General features: G+C 29.3%; 1 protein-coding gene across 2 annotated transcripts in view; it reads right to left on the bottom strand.

Annotated features, from left to right (window-relative positions):
- Positions 1 to 2,104: 2,104 nt before the first annotated feature.
- LOC129906432 (USP6 N-terminal-like protein) overlaps positions 2,105 to 20,083 on the bottom strand; it is a 442,462-nt gene continuing 424,483 nt past the window's right edge. For both annotated transcript variants that reach the window (XM_055982207.1, XM_055982211.1), the window contains one exon: positions 2,105 to 2,515. In XM_055982207.1, the coding sequence (XP_055838182.1) occupies positions 2,452 to 2,515 (64 nt within the window). In that variant the 3' untranslated portion in view covers positions 2,105 to 2,451. The remainder of the gene's footprint in view (positions 2,516 to 20,083) is intronic.

Raw genomic sequence — 20,083 nt, forward strand, 5'->3', positions numbered from 1 at the left:
CTGGACTTCGAAATGGCCAAAATGCTTCCAAGAAGTTTTTCCGCAAGGATGACACCGATTCCGTTTCTACCTTGCTCTGTTCCGTAGTAGAACATCTTGTATTGTTTTGTCTTGACGTCAAAGAAACGGGCTCTGTTTCCAGTGTTTCGCCACTTGGTTTCTTGGACGCACAAGATGTCCACTCGCCTCCTCTTCATCATCTCTTCTAATTCACAGCTTCGGCCGTTCATACTGCCCACGTTCCAACTCGCGACTCTTAATTTTCTTCTCACCTCGTGCATTACTTTGCTAGCCCCCGGAATCCGTATAGCTCTGACCCGATTATTACTAATCGGTCCAGGATCAGTATTGTGCGAAGCATCTGTACTGCCTGGCGGGGTACTGCTGCTCGTATTAGCAAGATTGTCCATAATGCTCGAAATTTTCCGAAAATTTCGCGAAACGTTATCGCATTTTTGTCGACACTGGTATGCTCCTATTTGTGTAATTTGATGCAAATTGGCGCATACGGCTATATCTCGGAATTTTGAAAAAAATGAAAAATATAACCTACATTTGGGTACAACTCTCATCCCTGTAGGTCCACTCGTTCTCAAACGGGGAGAACTTAAAAGTCAAAAAAAAAAAAAAAATAAACCCGATTCTGAAAAAATAGGCATGATGTGGCGGTTTAACATGGAATGGAAGATGATTTTTTTAAAATCTAAGAATGTGCAAAGCGTAGACCCATGACACAAGCTATCATTTAGCATCACTCCCAAAAAATGTTCTCGAACGGTTTAGCTTCGAAGAGCGTTCAAAGGTTCGGGGATTTTTCGAAAAAAAATTTTACCCCAAACGCAGTTTTCTCGGAATTTTGAAAAAAAAACCCAAAACACGGATTATACCATTATCGGGTAGCTGAGAATATAACCTTTCATATGGCACCACCCCTATGTCTCTAGGTCAAAGCGTTCAGCTCCCAGAAGCTTTTTCGCGCCCCCAACTTCCAACGGCTAATCTCGGAATTTTGAAAAAGAATGAATACAAAGTTTTTGATGCCCAAAGGTAGCGGGGACTCTTACCTACATTTGGGTACAACTTCCATCCCTGTAGGTCCACCCTTTACATGTGGCATAGTTTTTCTTTGAAATGTTGAAGGTTTAGATTTTGGTTTTATTTTGTTTTTAAAATATAATTACTTTAAAATTACAATTTTAATTACAATGTAATTACTTTTGTAATTTCATCTTTTTAATTACAAAAAAAGTACACGGTAATTTAATTGTAATTGCATTTGTAATGGGAAAGTAATTCGATTACAATGCAATTACTAGTGGAGTAATTGCATTGTGATTAATTAGTATAATTAATTACAAATGTAATGATTACTCCCCAACTCTTCCCACACTATCAATATCAGTTCCCTTAAATTATTCTTAAATTGTTATGACAGTTTGTGGAGTAGGCCTACAGGGGAAATCACGGTAAAAAAAACACACCGAGTACACTACCTCACAGGTGGCGTAAAAATGTGATCATATTATGTATAATGTGATTCTTAGAATCGCGATATCTAACGAATGGTAACTCTTATGGAAAAATCATATACAAAATTTTATGATCTACAACTTTTTCTCAATTTTTTTTTTTGACACAACTTACCGTTTTCGAAAAAATCCAAAAAACCTCAAATTTCGACATTTGACCCCGAATAACTTTTGTTGCACACATATAATCGATGGAGATTTTTAAAGCTTTGTTTGTAATGGTAAAGCGTAGTTCTCCACTAAAATTTGGCTCTTTGGTAGTTTTTATTATTTCAAATATCTATCTTGACCGGACTAATGAAACAAAATATCTTGTAGTAGGTTTCTATTTTTGTAAAGTGAATATTTCTAAATGCAAATACATAAGAAAAAGCATTAGCAAATCTTAAACATATTTTTTTTAATTGCGATCTCAATTTTGTTATTTAATTCGAAATATGAGTTCATCAATATTTAATGGTATTCAAGATTTAACAATAAGTTAAAAATGTTGAAAAAAATTCTTAACAAAAAAAAAATCGATTAAATCAATTTCAACTCAAATTTTTCACAGGAAGTTGATAACATTCATTTTTATGTTAGAGTTGTTTTTCAGCTATTAAACTTTAAATATTCTTCAAATAAAGTTATCAATAAATTGTGGTTTCATCTTTCATGAACTTCATATCTTATTGTTAGGGTATTAAAACATAGTTTTTACATTTTATTCTTGTACAATTTTTTTTTCTTTGGAATAGTTTGTAATTTTTTTACATTATTTGTTTTAAAATATTTATTTGTCATTTCTATTTGTACAAATTACTTTATTTATATTTTGTATGTATTTATTCCTTACAGTAATCTCAGTATTGGAGATGACTGCTGGATGAGTAACGGTCCTCTCCGAATGTGAATTTCATCATCCGATTGGTAGGGAATGTTGTCAGGCCAATAGAAGTTCTCTTTGTGGTGTACTCCTAAGAACGTTTGCTGTTTTCAAGTGAATACTAGTACAAATTTAAAAGAAAATATCATTAGAATACACAAACTTATGAAAACATTCAATATCATTTGAAATAATAAAAAAAAATTGAGAGTAGGTTTTATTTTATAGTTAAACCACAGATAGTAAATTATGATTTTATTATCTGTGGTTAAACCATGGACATGCACATTGGACATCAGGGTGTGTCACTTTTATGTGGCCGAAAAAAAAAGTACCCTAATTTTGCAATGTAATAGTGGTCAAAAGATGTATTATAGAGTCCAAAGTTTAATAATATGTATGTACAAAAATATTATAATATCGTTCGTCTTTGGGTCGCTCAAATATCGGTGGAAGTTGTTAAGAAAAAAAGGATTTTATATGAAAAAATTATTGTTTTTCCTTCGTATATTATTTCGCAGCTTCTTAACTAAGTGTTCAATTTCAACAAATATAAGCTTAAAAGTTTTTTCTTGAAATTATCTTTCACGAGAAAGCCTACAAATATTTAAAATATTTTTTTTTGTACCCAAAAATCTCTAAAAATCCTAATTTCTTCCTGTATTTTGAGCGAGCCAAAGATATTAATAAAAATGAAAATTGTAAACGCAGAACTTAATTTTAATAAGCAATGCCACTTTTAAAAGCTACTACATTTGATATTTCCATAGTTTAGCATTTTGGCACACCCTATTGGACATATCATATAATTATATACTAGCCGACCCAGCCCTCGAAATTCGAGTGCCAATTTCTTTATTTTTTTTTTATTTGCAACAATTTTGAGCACAATTATACCAAAATAGTTTCTTTATTTTGTATAGTATTTGTTGTTGTTTTCTTGCGATTAACTACACTTTTTGAAGACAAAATACACAGGAATATATAATATACCTAATTATTGATATATTTTAAACCTGATTTAGATATTATTGAACTACGTTTTAACTAAGCTCAACAACGTAAAAAAAGTATCGAAAAAGAAAATGCAAAGTGTAAGTCAACCTGTTTCATGTTCCATTCGTTCAAATTCCATTCGTTCAAATTCCATCATTCAACCTCCACCAACTTCACTCAAATTTGTCATTCACACTACATTTTTGTGAAGTTATACTTCTTATGGGACGGTGGGTATGAAAATTTGTTTTTTGACAAGAATGTCAAAGGGATTATGACGCGATTGCCATCTCCGAAACAATTGGGCAGCAGGGTATTTAGTATTTAAAAATGTAGTACGCCGCAGTACGGTAAAAAAAAAACGCGGAACAAGGAGCAAGTTGCTAGTTTCATGTCGCAAGTTGCATGTGCCAAGTACCATGTGTCATGAATCATGGTGCAAGTGCATGTGGCATGTTGGAAGTACCACGAGACATGTGGCAAGTTACGTGTGACAAGTAGCATGTGGCAAGTTGCATGTGGCAAAATGCATGTGGCAAGTTGGATGTGGCAAGTAGCATGTGGCAACTTTTTTTTTTTGACGGGAGGAAATCTTCAAAAGACACATGGCAGTATTCGACACCAAGTAGTGTGGGACTCTTAACCACTAAAACCACCTCTTTATCAGGACTAATCTTGAGAGATCGACATCAGATTTTTCTTTCTTAACTTTTTAGAATCACTTTGGGGAAAGTACTTTCCCATGTTTTTTTTTTAGACCATAAGCTCATGAGGCTTGGTTCTTCTTAATTTCTTGTATTCAAGTCATAAATAAAAGGAAAAGAAAACAACATAGACTAAAATTAAACTTGTATTGATATAAAGGCCATCAATCGTAGATAAAATTTAATTTTTTAGCCCCGGAAATAGGTATGAAGATTATTAATTTCCAATAATAAAGATTTTTTCATGCATAATTATATTCAGAGAAGTCAGATTGTCATGGGTTAAGGTACGGTGATAGCATCAAAAATTTCCTAAGAATACCATAAGCTGAGATTGTTAAAAAAATACGCTGTTTAATTATTTTAATAATAATAGAAAACAAAAATAATAAAAATATCAAATGAAATTCATTTAATATACTGAGTGAGAAGTATAACTTCAGTCGCGTGTACATGTGTACACTAGACTGGGCCAAAAAATAAAATATTTTTTTTTTGAAAGTTACTTCGAAAATCTTGTTCAGGATGATGAAAAAAAAATTTGGTGAAAATTTGGGCCGTTAAAAAAAATTTTAAGAGGTCTATCATCGGTGTTTTTTATTTTTATACATGATATGATGTTTTACAACAGAACTGCTAGACGATCAAAGTAAAAAAAAATTCTGTTCATTTTTTCTTATATAAAATTAAATTTCCTACAAAAAAGATCTGATTGAAAATTTTCGTCAGACGAGCCGTTTTCGAGTAATTAAGCTTTTTAAATCGAAGTGTTTTTTTCAATTTGACTGTTTCACTTTGGAATTTTGTGATGAGCAAATAAGTTAATAGAAAAATAAAACCACGACAGATTCTTATAGGAAATTTAATTCTCTACAAAAAAGGTCTCAAAGTAATTTTCCCTAAATTGAGTTCTGAAGAAGTTATTCACGATTTAAATTGAGAAACAAATTAAAAAATCAATTTTCAATTTCAAAATTTTCTAATTCACTGAAAATTCAATATTTTCAAATTAACAAGATGTTTTCTTGTAGGGACTTAAACGTTCTATAAAAAGTTCTTTGGCAGAAAATTAATTGCTTTAACCGTTAAGAAGATATTCGATTAACTTTTAAACGGTTAAAGCAATTAATTTGCTGCCAAGGAACTTTTTATAGAACGTTTAAGTCCCTACAAGAAAACATCTTGTTAATTTGAAAATATTGAATTTTCAGTGAATTAGAAAATTTTGAAATTGAAAATTGATTTTTTAATTTTTTTCTCAATTTAAATCGTGAATAACTTCTTCAGAACTCAATTTAGGGAAAATTACTTTGAGACCTTTTTTGTAGAGAATTAAATTTCCTATAAGAATCTGTCGTGGTTTTATTTTTCTATTCACTTATTTGCTCATCACAAAATTCCAAAGTGAAACAGTCAAATTGAAAAAACACTTCGATTTAAAAAGCTTAATTACTCGAAAACGGCTCGTCTGACGAAAATTTTCAATCAGATCTTTTTTGTAGGAAATTTAATTTTATATAAGAAAAAATGAACAGAAATTTTTTTTACTTTGATCGTCTAGCAGTTCTGTTGTAAAACATCATATCATGTATACAAATAAAAAACACCGATGATAGACCTCTTAAAATTTTTTTTAACGGCTCAAATTTTCACCAAATTTTTTTTTCATCATCCTGAACAAGATTTTCGAAGTAACTTTCAAAAAAAAAAATATTTTATTTTTTTGGCCCAGTCTAGTGTACACACACTCGTTTTTTCATTTAGCTTGTAGAAGATTAAATTTTGGGAAGGGAGAGGGCGTTATTTATCGCACTTCCTGTTGGAGTGATATTTGTGGAATTCAGTTTTCCAGGAAAATTTTAATGAATGCGTTCAGATATTTATTAGAGATTAAAGATAGGTTCACATTTCGTCGCCTCAATAAAATATTGTCGTATGTGCAAAATTGAGGTTTTGAGATTTGAATGCAGTTTTGCTAATTGATTTTTTCTCTTTCATTCTGTGTAATCCGTTTTTCGATATCTTTATCCGTTTCCGAGATAATCGCTATGAGTTTTGTCGTAGGTGTAGGTTTACAAACATTTTCAGAAGCTTTTTGTCGTAAGTGCACAGAAAACGTGCACATACGACAAAAATTATCACATACTACAATTTTTTCATACAAAATCTGTGTTTTTCTTCGTTCGGTAAATAATTGTCGTATGTGCTGTTTTTGCTACACATACAACCATATTTTACATAAGGAAATACACTGACGAGTGTAATTTCAGTTGCAATCAAGATGTCGAGCAGGTTGGACGAGGACCTGCGCCAAGTTTGTCCGAGGAGCTTTATGCTCTATTTATGCATACAAAGAGCATAAAATAGTTGTTTTATGATTTTATTAATTCAGCATACGTAACTACATATGGTAAGATGAATTCCTTTATGTCGATCCTTTAGGTTCCCTCAATGTTCCCAATCCAGTGACAATGTAAACTTGGCCCTACGAAATTTGTATGAAGCTTTTATCGTGCTATCTTTAAACTGTAATAATTTTAATTCAACTTGAACAGTAACTTAATTTTATACTACGTTTCCACCTACCTTAAATCGAGATTAAGCTAAGTAGATTTAGCACAAATCTCGAGTTTTATTCTAAATCTCGGATTGAAAGTAGGTGAAAATCTTAGATTTAGGGTAGCTGTACCCAAATCTGAGACTAAGCGAAGTAGATTAAAAATAAAACTCGAGATGTATTCTAAATCTACTAAGCTAAATCTCAGATTTAGCGTAGGTGGAAACATAGTATTAGTAAACTGTTATCTCATTAATTCTAAAATTGCTTTAAAAATAATGTACCTATTATTTTTTTTTTCTATTTATGTTAGTTTCTCTTTAAGAAAGAATTTTGTTGTGAAGTATAGCCCATAGTAATATATCCGAATTTAGCGAAACCTCGATTTTAACAAAAAATAACACATACATCTCACTTCCAAATTAAAAAAGTTCTATCATTTTATAGGTGAACTGCTTCTAAACCAATTCAAAGTTAAGAAGTTAGATGTATGTTATTTAACCATTGATGTTTTTGTTAAAATCGAGTTTCGCTAAACTCGGGTTAAAAGAAAAAACCTTCTTCTATGTTTTTTCGCATTGAATTTGACATCTTTTTGTCGTATCCCTTTAAGCAAACAGGTCCGACCTCGGTCCGAATCCGCTCCTCCTGAGGCGGAGCTGAGTCCGACTTCGGATCAGAAACTGGTCCGAAGGCGGCTCAAATTAGTATGGAAATTATAATCACCGCGAAGTCGATTGCATATGTATTGGTGTGGTGAAAATCTCCATTCCGAGAAAACGGAGCCGAAGGCGGACCTGAGCCGGAGCAGCGAAAACCTACCAGAAAGAGGAATAAGAAAGGGATGACATTTCGCATTTGCGACCAAAAAAAGAACAAGATTAATTTTTTTTTTTCACTGAAACTGTTTTATTTTTTATTTTATTTTGGCAAACGAAATTTTCACAATAAATACAATATAAAATACAATACATTTTTTTTCATTTTATTTCATTTGATGCTGCTGCTGTTGTTGGTGTTTTTTTAGATACCCAATCGCATGTTTCACCGTCTAGATTTTTCTTCAGCCAAGCAGTAGATTACATCTACAACACAAGAAGAAACAATATTTTAACCCAAACACTTTGAGCGATATATACAACATACCTTTTTTTGTTTCCATATTGTTTATAATTTGATATTGTTTATAATTATACTAATATTATAATAACAACGACACGAGACACGACGCGACGCGACTATACACTTCAACCAAACATAACAAAATGACGCTTTTGCTCTTGTTGGCTATGTCTGTTTCACTTTTTTTTCCATTTCTCACTTTCCACCACGATTCTCGTTCGACTTTGTGTTCATACACGAAAAGTTGCAAGTGTGTGAGTGCAACCCCGCTTTTCTCGGCCGGAGGTCGGACTGTCTTTTCTGGACTCCGTTTTCTTGCTTGAAGGGATGTCGTAAACAAGTGTCGAATTAAACTTTGCTTATTTTTGTCGTATGTGTCATCAATTTGTCGTATGTGTTTGGCTAACAAATAGTTTCTGTGAAAACGTTACATACGACATCGGCATATTGGAGAAAATTGACTATTATTTGTTTCTGGATTGGAATATTGAAATAATTCTAACAAATTTCAATAGACAAATATTTTTTGTATACGCCATGATATTTTTAAAAAAATTGACCGATCGAGAAAAAAAAATCTGAACTTTAATTGCGTTTTCCCAAAAGTAGCCGAATGTAACATACGACATTATTTTATTGAGGCTACGATTTATTAAAGGTGCGTTCAGGTGTTGATCTTCACAGTATTCAGTAGTAAAAAGGTTATCCGTGGTACTGTGTGGCAGTGAAATTTTAAGCAAAACATCCCTTTGAAAGTGAGAATCGACATTTTTTAATCAAACAAATCAATTCTTAAGGCTTTACCACAACAACTGCGTCGCACGATAACGTTTTTTTATGTTAAAGCCTGGTACGCTGTTCGAGCTAAATTTTAGCTCCCCTGAAAATTATCGAAAAATTTTAGCTGAGCTAAAATCTATCCCATACAAATTATATATAACTTGTATGGGAATCAGCGTTGTTCCTGGAAAATAAATATAAGGGGCAACATTTTAGGGGCCATTTCATTTTTCATGTAAAATTTTTTTTAAAAACACATACCAAAACACATAAACTAGGTATATTTTGTTTATTTAATTATTATAATAAGTTAAACACAAACTAAGGATATATATAAGTTGGTACTATAGTCTATAGATACAAGAAAGCAGTGTTGCCGTTGGGAAACTCAAAACAGTCACAAAAAGAGTTCACCAGGGGTCAAACATCTTCCTTTCTCGTATCCTTTTTGCTTTTTTATACGGCCAGGAAAATTGGTTCTTAACAATCTAATATTATTTAATTTATTTTGGATTTTATTAAATGTTTTTGTTTTTTTGGTCATAAACTTTTTTAAAATCATTTTAGTCTTTTTCCCAATGAAATAAAAATAACAGTGAACTGAATACTTCAGAAGCCTTTATCAATCAGGTTTAAACTAGATACTAGATTTTGACAATCGATATTTAGTCGATAACTACAAAAAAATCATCAAATTGTTAATTCAACTAATTTATTTTGTAAAAATGCCTGTATTAATTAAAGAATTTCATTAAATGGGGCCATTTGCTGTTGGCCCGGGGCACGGGGCCAAAATATAAATTCTTGGGCCAAATAGACCAATGGGGCACATTTGCACAACGCTGATTGGGAATTTTATCTCGGAAAAAATCTAGCACCAGGCTTAAAGTCATAACTACAATGACCCAAAAAGTGAAAAAGTGGCAAATTTACAAAATTTAATTTTTTTATTTATTTCTAGCGCTATTTGTTTTTGGAAAAAACTATAAAAATTGTTTTTGAAACCAAAAACTAATCTTTCTGCATTATTATTTTTATTTTTGTGGTGGGAAAAACTGTCACAAAATGAGTTTGAAAATTTTCACTTTTTGACTTTTTGCAAAAAGTGGTCGTTGTAGTTACACTTTAAGGCCTTAACTACAATGACCTAAAAAGTAAAAAAGTGGGGAATTAACATAAGTAAACATTTTTATTTCTTTCTAGCAATATTTGATTTTGGAAAAAACTACAAAAATTTTTTTTTGAAACCAAAAAATAAGCATTTTGCATCATTATTTTTTATATTGTCGTCGTTAAAACTGTCACAAAATGAGTTTGAAAATTATCACTTTTTGACTTTTTGCAAAAAGTGGCCGTTGTAGTTACACCTTTAAAGCCTTAACTACATTGGCTCAAAAAGTGAAAAAGTACAAGTGAAACTTTTCAAACGCATTTTTGTATGGTTTTTTGGGCTACAAAATGAAAACTAAAAATTCGGAAAGCTTACAAGGGCGTATACAGATTTTCTTCTTGGGAGAGAGGGGTATGTCATGCCAAAATTTTTTTTACAAAAGTTTTGAAAGTAGGCATAAACTTGAAAATGTGCTACTTGAGTTAAAAATATTAAAATTTGTTCGTTTTGCATTTCGAATCGAACAGTTCCGAAGAGTTCTAAGAATAACCAAACGAAAACGTTGTGTGATTCATTTACTTTTGTTTAGCCTCAAGTCTTAACCAATTAACACCATCCTGTACAAGTACATCGATTAAATAATTTGCCTAAACAACTCTGCATTGTTTTCCGTTAGTCCAGAATTATTTTACAAGTTAAAATAAAAATCTTTTTAATTTAATAACACTAGTAACGCGTTTCGCTTAAAATAAAAATAATTTTAATAATTTTTTATTATTTTTTTTATTTTTTTCTTCGTTATTGTTAACACTAGTAACTTTCGAATTAATTGTCTTCCTAACCTCAGGCAAACGAATCGCAAGGCTTTGCAAAAAAAAATTGCATTTGAAAATACAATTTTTTTTAAATTTTGTTTTTTTTTTTAAGACGTGGGAGTTACAGGATTCAAATACCTCTGTCAAAATAGTAAAGACAAAAAAATATTTTTGGCGTAACAGAAAATATTATATAAAATTATGCTGGTTTGTAGCAGAATGCTTAGTCGGTTGAGATGTATGTCGTGGGGTCTTTCCAAGCAAAAACACTAACACCAAAGGATATTTTTAAAAGTGTGTTTTATTTAACAAATCGAAGGATTAACAATAATTCTGGAACTACGAGAACTTCTATTGAATGGTATTACTATGTTGTTCCTACACTTTGGTATTATGCGGTTGGTGTTCCGCAGTTATTACAGAAGGCGGCGTAAGGAAACACAATAATAATACTTTCAGTAAAGTAGCCAAGGATAAGAAGCGGTAAGTGTTACCTTTGTAGTATCTTGACTCTTTACTGGTCAAATCGAAAGTGATTTAATTCTAGTTTTGGCTCTCCTTTTATAGCCAAAAAAACATTGAAAAAAATAATAGTTAATAAGGCGGCTTTGAATTTTAGAAAATAAAAAGTAAATAATTATAAAAATTAAAATTATAGTCAAAGGTGATAAAGTAAACATACTTGCATAGAAACAAACAAAATTTTATAAACAAGATTTAGAATGATAGGTAAAGGTTGTTTTGAGGGGGGGGGGGTCATGACCCTGACCCCCCCCTCTGTATACGCCGTTGAAAGCTTATTTTTTGTATAAAAAACAATTTGTTAACTCTTTTTTACAAAAAAAATTTCAAACTCATTTTTTGACAGTTTTTCTTACCTTAAAATCAAAAATAATGATGCAGAAAGCTTATTTTTTGCACTTGTAAGCAATTTTTGTATTTTTTTCCAAACATTTTTCCAAAAACAAATAGTACTAGAAAGAAAAAAAGATTGAATTTTGTAAATTTACCACTTTTGCTCTTTTTAGGTCATTGTAGATAAGGATTTAAGGAACAAAAAAGACGTTTTTTTTAGTTTTCCCTGAACCTCATAAGAAAAACGACAAAGTATTAGGGCCGTTTATGCAAAAATGTAAACGTCTAAAAGGGAAAACTTGGTAAAATGGTCAAATTCTTATGTTCTTTCAAAAGAGAAAAAGACGAAGATAGATTTCATTGGTTTCATTATTCATGTCTTGAGTGATTTTATATAAAAATACTGCAAAGCAAAACATATGGTATAATCTTTGTTGTAGGTTAGATTTAGATTAGAATAAGATTTTAACAAAAAAATTCATGGTTATGAAACAAACATCTTACTTCTAAACTTAGATAACTAAGACCCGATTTTTCAATCTTCTAATTAACAGTCAGTTAACTGTCTGACGATTAAAGATATTAGGCTCATAACAATCAGATAACAATATTGAATTTTTCAATCACCCAGTTAGTTATTCTACAGAATAACAAAAAAATGTCAAATTCAAACATTTTCAAAATTAGACGTCATTTTTATTCATAATTGTTTTTGTTTTCTTTCAGTTTTGACAAATTATATATTTTTGTTGAGATTATTCCTTAGAATAATTTTTATTCGTCTCTAAAAGATACAGATAGTTTTATTCCTAGGTATAAGTTATACCTGTTGAAAAATTGATTTTTTCTCTATCTAGGGAATAAGTACTAACTGACTGTTTATATGACTATTGAAAAATTGGCCCTAAAACAATTAAAGCTAACCATAGTTAACATGCGATAATGTGAAACCACCTTAATGCTTTTTGATTTTCGCTGAATGCTTTCATTCATTCATTCAATCATGAATGACATTTCATTCCAGTCATTCGAAATTTTCCAACAGATATTCCAGTTCTTTTTGTTTTGTTTTTTTTTAATATCGAATTTTAATTTATTTAATTTAAGTATTTCGTTAAAAAAAAAAAACTAAAAAAAATACATTCTGTACTTCTAGAGGTTTTTGTGGACCGGGTATATTGTACCACAAAATTCATGTTCGCCGTTTAATTATATGATTATAATATTATATAATACGTTCATCGTCCATGAGTCAAACATTTATCCCCCTTACAACCCTATGCATATTAACGCATACACGATACCGGCACGCATGGACTTTTCATACAACCTTATTGGATGTAAAAAAAATCAACTACCACTTACTGATATTTATCTTATTACTTCTAAATAAATTAAAAAGCGATGGTTAATAAAATGAAAAGTTCTGTCACTTTATATTAATCGCAAAATTTAAAAAAAAAGTATGCAAAAGTTTTGTACAAGTTTTGTACAGTTTTGTACAAAGTACAACCAAAGCCGAGTTTTGTACAAGCTTACAATGAAATTTATAGCCAAGTGAGAGTACTGGGCTAAGAAACGATAAAAATAAAAAAAAACATCTAGAAATATAGGTTAGCACCCAGTTTTGTTAAAATCCATCAATTTTTGTAAAAGATAAAAAAAACCAAAAAGTCGTATTTTTGCATTTTTCTCACTATTTTTGAGTAAAAAAATGACTTGAAAAGAAGTTGTAGATCATATTGTAACGATGAATTACTGAACTACTTTTAAGATAAATGTCTGAATACACTACCTACTACACCAAAGGTAGAAATGTGAACTTACCTTTAATAAATTAAGAAACTACCTACCCTCTGAACACATCCCTAAGACTGCTGAATATCCCTTGAAGGCTGAATATCTCAAAATATCCCACTAGACTGGAAGTATGAAGCGCCCCTCCTGGAAAGTAAGTTTTGAGAAGCAAAGACGAGAACCTTCGAAGACATTCTCGAATCTCGAAATTCCGGTATAAAATAGAGCGTAGACACCGACCGGATACATTTTGATTTTGAAAGTGAAAGAGTACAGTACAAAGTGAAATAAAGTGTTGGAAATTGTTAGTAGTAACAATTATATAAGGAAAGTGTAACATAGGGGTCATTAAATTCCTTTGCCCAACGTTTAATAAAACCGAGCATAGAGTAAGCTTTATTCAAGCCATGAAAACCAATTGTCAAAGACATAAGATATATGTATACATACCTATATATTTTTTTAAAATAAAGTTTCCATTAAAAAGTGTGCAAAGTTCTACGTTTTTCTTTCATAAAACTCTGCAAGAACTTTTTCTTAAAAGTCAAGTCTACTTTTAGTAATTAGAATTTAGAAGAAGATTTTTTCTACCTATAAATATAAGTGCTAGATCAATGCTAGATCTTCTATGCACGAAATCGCCTTAGAATTATAAAGATCTCTCGACGCCGCCGACAGAAGCAACAATTATCTAGGTGTATACAAAACTTTAAGTAAGAGCGTCCTTTGACTACAATTTTGTTATCTTCATAAAACTAAACTGATTAAAATTATTTGAATCCTCTAAGAAAAAATAATACCTATAAAGTTACAAAATAGAGCTTGAACAAAACCATACTTTTCTAAAGGATTTTCCCGAACTGAAAATTGCATTGGACCGTCACGTTTTTGAAATACTTGAATATTAACTGGTAGAACACGTTATTTTAAGGTACTTTTTTAGAAAACTAATTCTTGAATGTCAAAAAGTCATACTAGTATTTTATTGTATAGAATATATTTATATCTTTTCAAAGATTATTGCAAATAAAAATTTATATTTCAAAATCTTAGAGGTTAGCAAATGACAATTTGTGACTTCTGAATTCAGAACACTAAATTAAAAAAAATCGCATAGCAAAGTTCTTGCTCTCGACTTTTTTGTTAGTCGAACAATCATATTAAATTCATAATCAAAACAACAATTCTTACTAGGTATCTAAAAACTTTTCAAAATTTTTGCATCATCTAAATTTTTATTATTTTCAAAATTTCACTGCGTTCTGCTTGGGACTTGCTGAATTCAATTGGGGCAGTTGTGCACTTTATGGAAATTGCAATTATTTTATGCACTTTCTGCCAACAAAAATGCCTTATGACATTAAATATAACATCCACGCATATTTCTTAGTGGAAACCTTTGACACAGCAGCCCAGTGGAGAGATACATAAAAATTCAGATAATAAGTCGAAAAGGAGCGTGTTATTTTCTTTTTCTATACCTTTTATATTTTCCTAACTGATTTTCTTCAAATAAAACTTACCTCACCCACAACCTGCGCAATATAATTTGGCTCATCAGCTCAGCGATTGCAAGATACACACAAATTCCCCAAATAAGTCGGAGGAAACCGTCTTATTCTACCTTTTTTTCTTCCTATGAAAAATGAAACCTACCTCAAGCAGACACTGACATGCATGGTATAAAAATAGAAGGTATGATCATTAGAAAATCTAAAGTATAGAGAACTGTCAAATGAAAAAAAAAAAGATGGCTACTTAGTGTTTTGACAGCCCAGCCCATTGAAATTGTTGTTGTAAACAAATTTGTCTTGGAAATTGTTGTTGCTTTTGACTTTGCCAAATGCCAGACGTCAAAACACTATTACCCCATTTTGTAAGATGGCGGCTCTAATGATCATACCTTGTCTTTTTATACCATGACTGACATGCGCACTGAGCATTCATTAACCCAGAGCGAAAATTATGAGAGATACATAAAAATTCACCAAAAAGTAAGACGAAGAATATCGTCTTATTATCTTCCATAAGAAAGCGTGTATTAAACAGAGAGGTCACAAGGGCAGTAATAAGTAAATGAAAAAAGAGGAAAAAAAACAAATTTGTTCTATTGTTTATAAGACGGCATTTTTCGGGTTACCTTTTTTTTGCTCTAGTTTTGTGTTTGTTTATGGAGTGAGTTGAAACGCAGATAGGTGTGTAGATTAGAACTGAAAGAAGAGTATTTGAAATAATGTTGACAGCGTGTGCAGATGTTGATTGAAATTATATTCATGTTGCCAGAAGTTAATGTTGTTGAGTTTGAGAATTTCAAAAGGTAAGACGGAAATAATCGAGTTAGATGAACCCTTCGCCACTGATAAGTAGATGACTTCAGAGCCAGACATCGTGGGTTCGAGCCCAACGGTCGGCTCAGAAGTTTTTTCTAAAATCGCCAGCTTAACTGAAGCCACCTGTGCGATAATATGAGACAATTTTCAACTATGTCTCCTCCTCTGTGCCACGTAGTTCTATGTTATATGTTCTTTCTTTGTGTCTATCTGTCCTTCTCTTTGTCATTGTCTGGTGTTGTCTCAGCCAAATGGCCTCAGTTGCCGCGTTGATAAGTGTCAGTAGTTCGTACATTCATGTACGAAGTACTATGTATATAATAATAATAATAATAATAATAATAATAATAATAATAATAATAATAATAATAATAATAATAATAATAATAATAATAATAATAATAATAATAATAATAATAATAATAATAATAATAATAATAATAATAATAATAATAATAATAATAATAATAATAATAATAATAATAATAATAATAATAATAATAATAATAATAATAATAATAATAATAATAATAATAATAATAATAATAATAATAATAATAATAATAATAATAATAATAATAATAATAATAATAATAATAATAATAATAATAATAATAATAATAATAATAATAATAATAATAATAATAATAATAATAATAATAATAATAATAATAATAATAATAATAATAATAATAATAATAATAATAATAATAATAATAATAATAATAATAATAATAATAATAATAATAATAATAATAATAATAATAATAATAATAATAATAATAATAATAATAATAATAATAATAATAATAATAATAATAATAATAATAATAATAATAATAATAATAATAATAATAATAATAATAATAATAATAATAATAATAATAATAATAATAATAATAATAATAATAATAATAATAATAATAATAATAATAATAATAATAATAATAATAATAATAATAATAATAATAATAATAATAATAATAATAATAATAATAATAATAATAATAATAATAATAATAATAATAATAATAATAATAATAATAATAATAATAATAATAATAATAATAATAATAATAATAATAATAATAATAATAATAATAATAATAATAATAATAATAATAATAATAATAATAATAATAATAATAATAATAATAATAATAATAATAATAATAATAATAATAATAATAATAATAATAATAATAATAATAATAATAATAATAATAATAATAATAATAATAATAATAATAATAATAATAATAATAATAATAATAATAATAATAATAATAATAATAATAATAATAATAATAATAATAATAATAATAATAATAATAATAATAATAATAATAATAATAATAATAATAATAATAATAATAATAATAATAATAATAATAATAATAATAATAATAATAATAATAATAATAATAATAATAATAATAATAATAATAATAATAATAATAATAATAATAATAATAATAATAATAATAATAATAATAATAATAATAATAATAATAATAATAATAATAATAATAATAATAATAATAATAATAATAATAATAATAATAATAATAATAATAATAATAATAATAATAATAATAATAATAATAATAATAATAATAATAATAATAATAATAATAATAATAATAATAATAATAATAATAATAATAATAATAATAATAATAATAATAATAATAATAATAATAATAATAATAATAATAATAATAATAATAATAATAATAATAATAATAATAATAATAATAATAATAATAATAATAATAATAATAATAATAATAATAATAATAATAATAATAATAATAATAATAATAATAATAATAATAATAATAATAATAATAATAATAATAATAATAATAATAATAATAATAATAATAATAATAATAATAATAATAATAATAATAATAATAATAATAATAATAATAATAATAATAATAATAATAATAATAATAATAATAATAATAATAATAATAATAATAATAATAATAATAATAATAATAATAATAATAATAATAATAATAATAATAATAATAATAATAATAATAATAATAATAATAATAATAATAATAATAATAATAATAATAATAATAATAATAATAATAATAATAATAATAATAATAATAATAATAATAATAATAATAATAATAATAATAATAATAATAATAATAATAATAATAATAATAATAATAATAATAATAATAATAATAATAATAATAATAATAATAATAATAATAATAATAATAATAATAATAATAATAATAATAATAATAATAATAATAATAATAATAATAATAATAATAATAATAATAATAATAATAATAATAATAATAATAATAATAATAATAATAATAATAATAATAATAATAATAATAATAATAATAATAATAATAATAATAATAATAATAATAATAATAATAATAATAATAATAATAATAATAATAATAATAATAATAATAATAATAATAATAATAATAATAATAATAATAATAATAATAATAATAATAATAATAATAATAATAATAATAATAATAATAATAATAATAATAATAATAATAATAATAATAATAATAATAATAATAATAATAATAATAATAATAATAATAATAATAATAATAATAATAATAATAATAATAATAATAATAATAATAATAATTTTTTTTTTTTTTTTTTTTTTTTTTTTTTTTTTTTTACTTTACTTATGGAGGAATGCGTTACGCACCATAAGGAGGTATCCATACCTCCCCGTGTGTCGGACTCACCACCAAGGAAAAAATGTTAAAACCTTATAATGGCATACCGACTAAACCTCCAAAAGTGTCACGAAGAACCCCCCCTCGGGACCACGGGATTGCACTTCTTCAAGAGGGGGTGCTGTTGTACGGCCCATTCTGGGCTCACGTCTTGTGGCGAGATCTTTTCTTCCTCTGCTTTCTTCGTTCCTAGGTTAGGAGGGGTAAGGTTAGGGAGGTTACGTTAGGGAGGTTAAGTAAGGATTAGGTGGAATTAGTTGGGTTTCGTTAGTTTAATATTAGTCTTTGATTAGGTGAAGTTAGGTTACGTTAGTTGAAAGTGGTTTGGTTAAATTTGGTTAGGTTAGTTGGTTAATAGGTTAGGAAAGGTTAGGAACGCGGAACTGTTCTTCTTCTCTTTTCTTATTTCTGAGGAGCTGATTTGTGTATGCACTGATCGCGTTCCAGTTGTGTTGGCTAGTAAGCATCTTCTCGACTATGTTCTCTGGAGTGATGGTGCCAATGTTTGTCTCCAGTTCTTCTCTTTGTGCTGCCCATCTGCTGCAGACGAAGAAGGTATGTTGTGCATCGTCTTCTTGGGAGTCCCCGTACTGGCATGCTGGACTACTCGTTTTGCCGATCTTGTGGAGAAATGCGTTGAAGTAACCGTGTCCGGTGAGTAATTGGGTGACGTAATAATTAACTTCACCGTGTTTCCGGTCTTTCCACTCAGCCACATTTCTAATCAGCCTCGCCGTCCATCGTCCTCTGCTTTCTGCGCACCAACGTTCTTGCCACTTCTGTATGGTCAGCTGCTTAGCCTCTTCTGCTGCCGCTTCCAACCCCATTTCCGCCTTTTTGTCGTAGACGTACTTCCTTTCTGTCGCTAGGAGATCGATAGGGGTCACTCCAGCGATTACAAGGACAGCTGGTTCCGACACCGTTCGATAAGAGCTTGCCACGCGTAGAGCTCCGCATCTTTGTACTGCTGCCATCTGCTTTCGGTACTTCTCTTGCTTAAGTGCGTCCGCCCATATTTCGCTGCCATACAGAAGGATGGAATGCGTTGTCGCCATCAGTAGCTTCCGCTTACTGGCCGTTGGTCCCCCAACGTTCGCCATCAGTCTGCTCAGTGATGTGGTAGTTTTTGATGCTCTTTCCGATGCTGCCTTTATTTGTTGCCAGTAGGTTAGCTTTGTGTCGAGCCTCAATCCCAAGTACTTCACTGTCGCGCTGCTTCTTATCACTTCGGCCCCGATTTGGAAGTCGATTTGTGTAGGAATCCTCTTCCTCGTCAGAAGAACTATCTCTGTTTTTTCCGTGGCTAGGCTGAGTCCATGCTCTTCCATCCAAGAATTTGTTCGTCGCATGACCTGGTTTAGCTTTCTTTGCGCGCTATCGGTGTCTCGTGCCGTAATCACCGCGGCGATGTCGTCAGCATAGCCAACCAGGAAGGCATCGTCAGGCATCTCCATGCGTAGGATATCATCATAGGAGATGTTCCACAGGTCTGGTCCTAAGATTGATCCTTGCGCTGCACCAGATGTGACTTCCCTCCTTCGCGGACCTTCTGCGGTCTCGTAGATCAGCTCGCGATCTCTGAGATAGTCCTTCGTCATCCGTAGAAGATATGCAGGGACGTGGAATCTCAATTCCAGCGCATGTAGGATATCACTCCACCTGGCCGAGTTGAAGGCATTTCGTACATCCAGCGTTGCCAGCAAGACGATCTCCTTCGAGTAGTGATTTCTTTGTTGGGCAATTTGGGTGGCGTGCACTACTTCTTGTATTGCTCCGATAGTAGAGCGGCCTCTCCGGAAACCGTACTGTCTCTCTGATAGATCGCCTGACGCTTGTACTGCAGCTGAAAGCCGCGGTTTT

This window comes from Episyrphus balteatus, chromosome 1, assembly GCF_945859705.1.
Source record: "Episyrphus balteatus chromosome 1, idEpiBalt1.1, whole genome shotgun sequence".
Taxonomy (NCBI): domain Eukaryota; kingdom Metazoa; phylum Arthropoda; class Insecta; order Diptera; family Syrphidae; genus Episyrphus; species Episyrphus balteatus.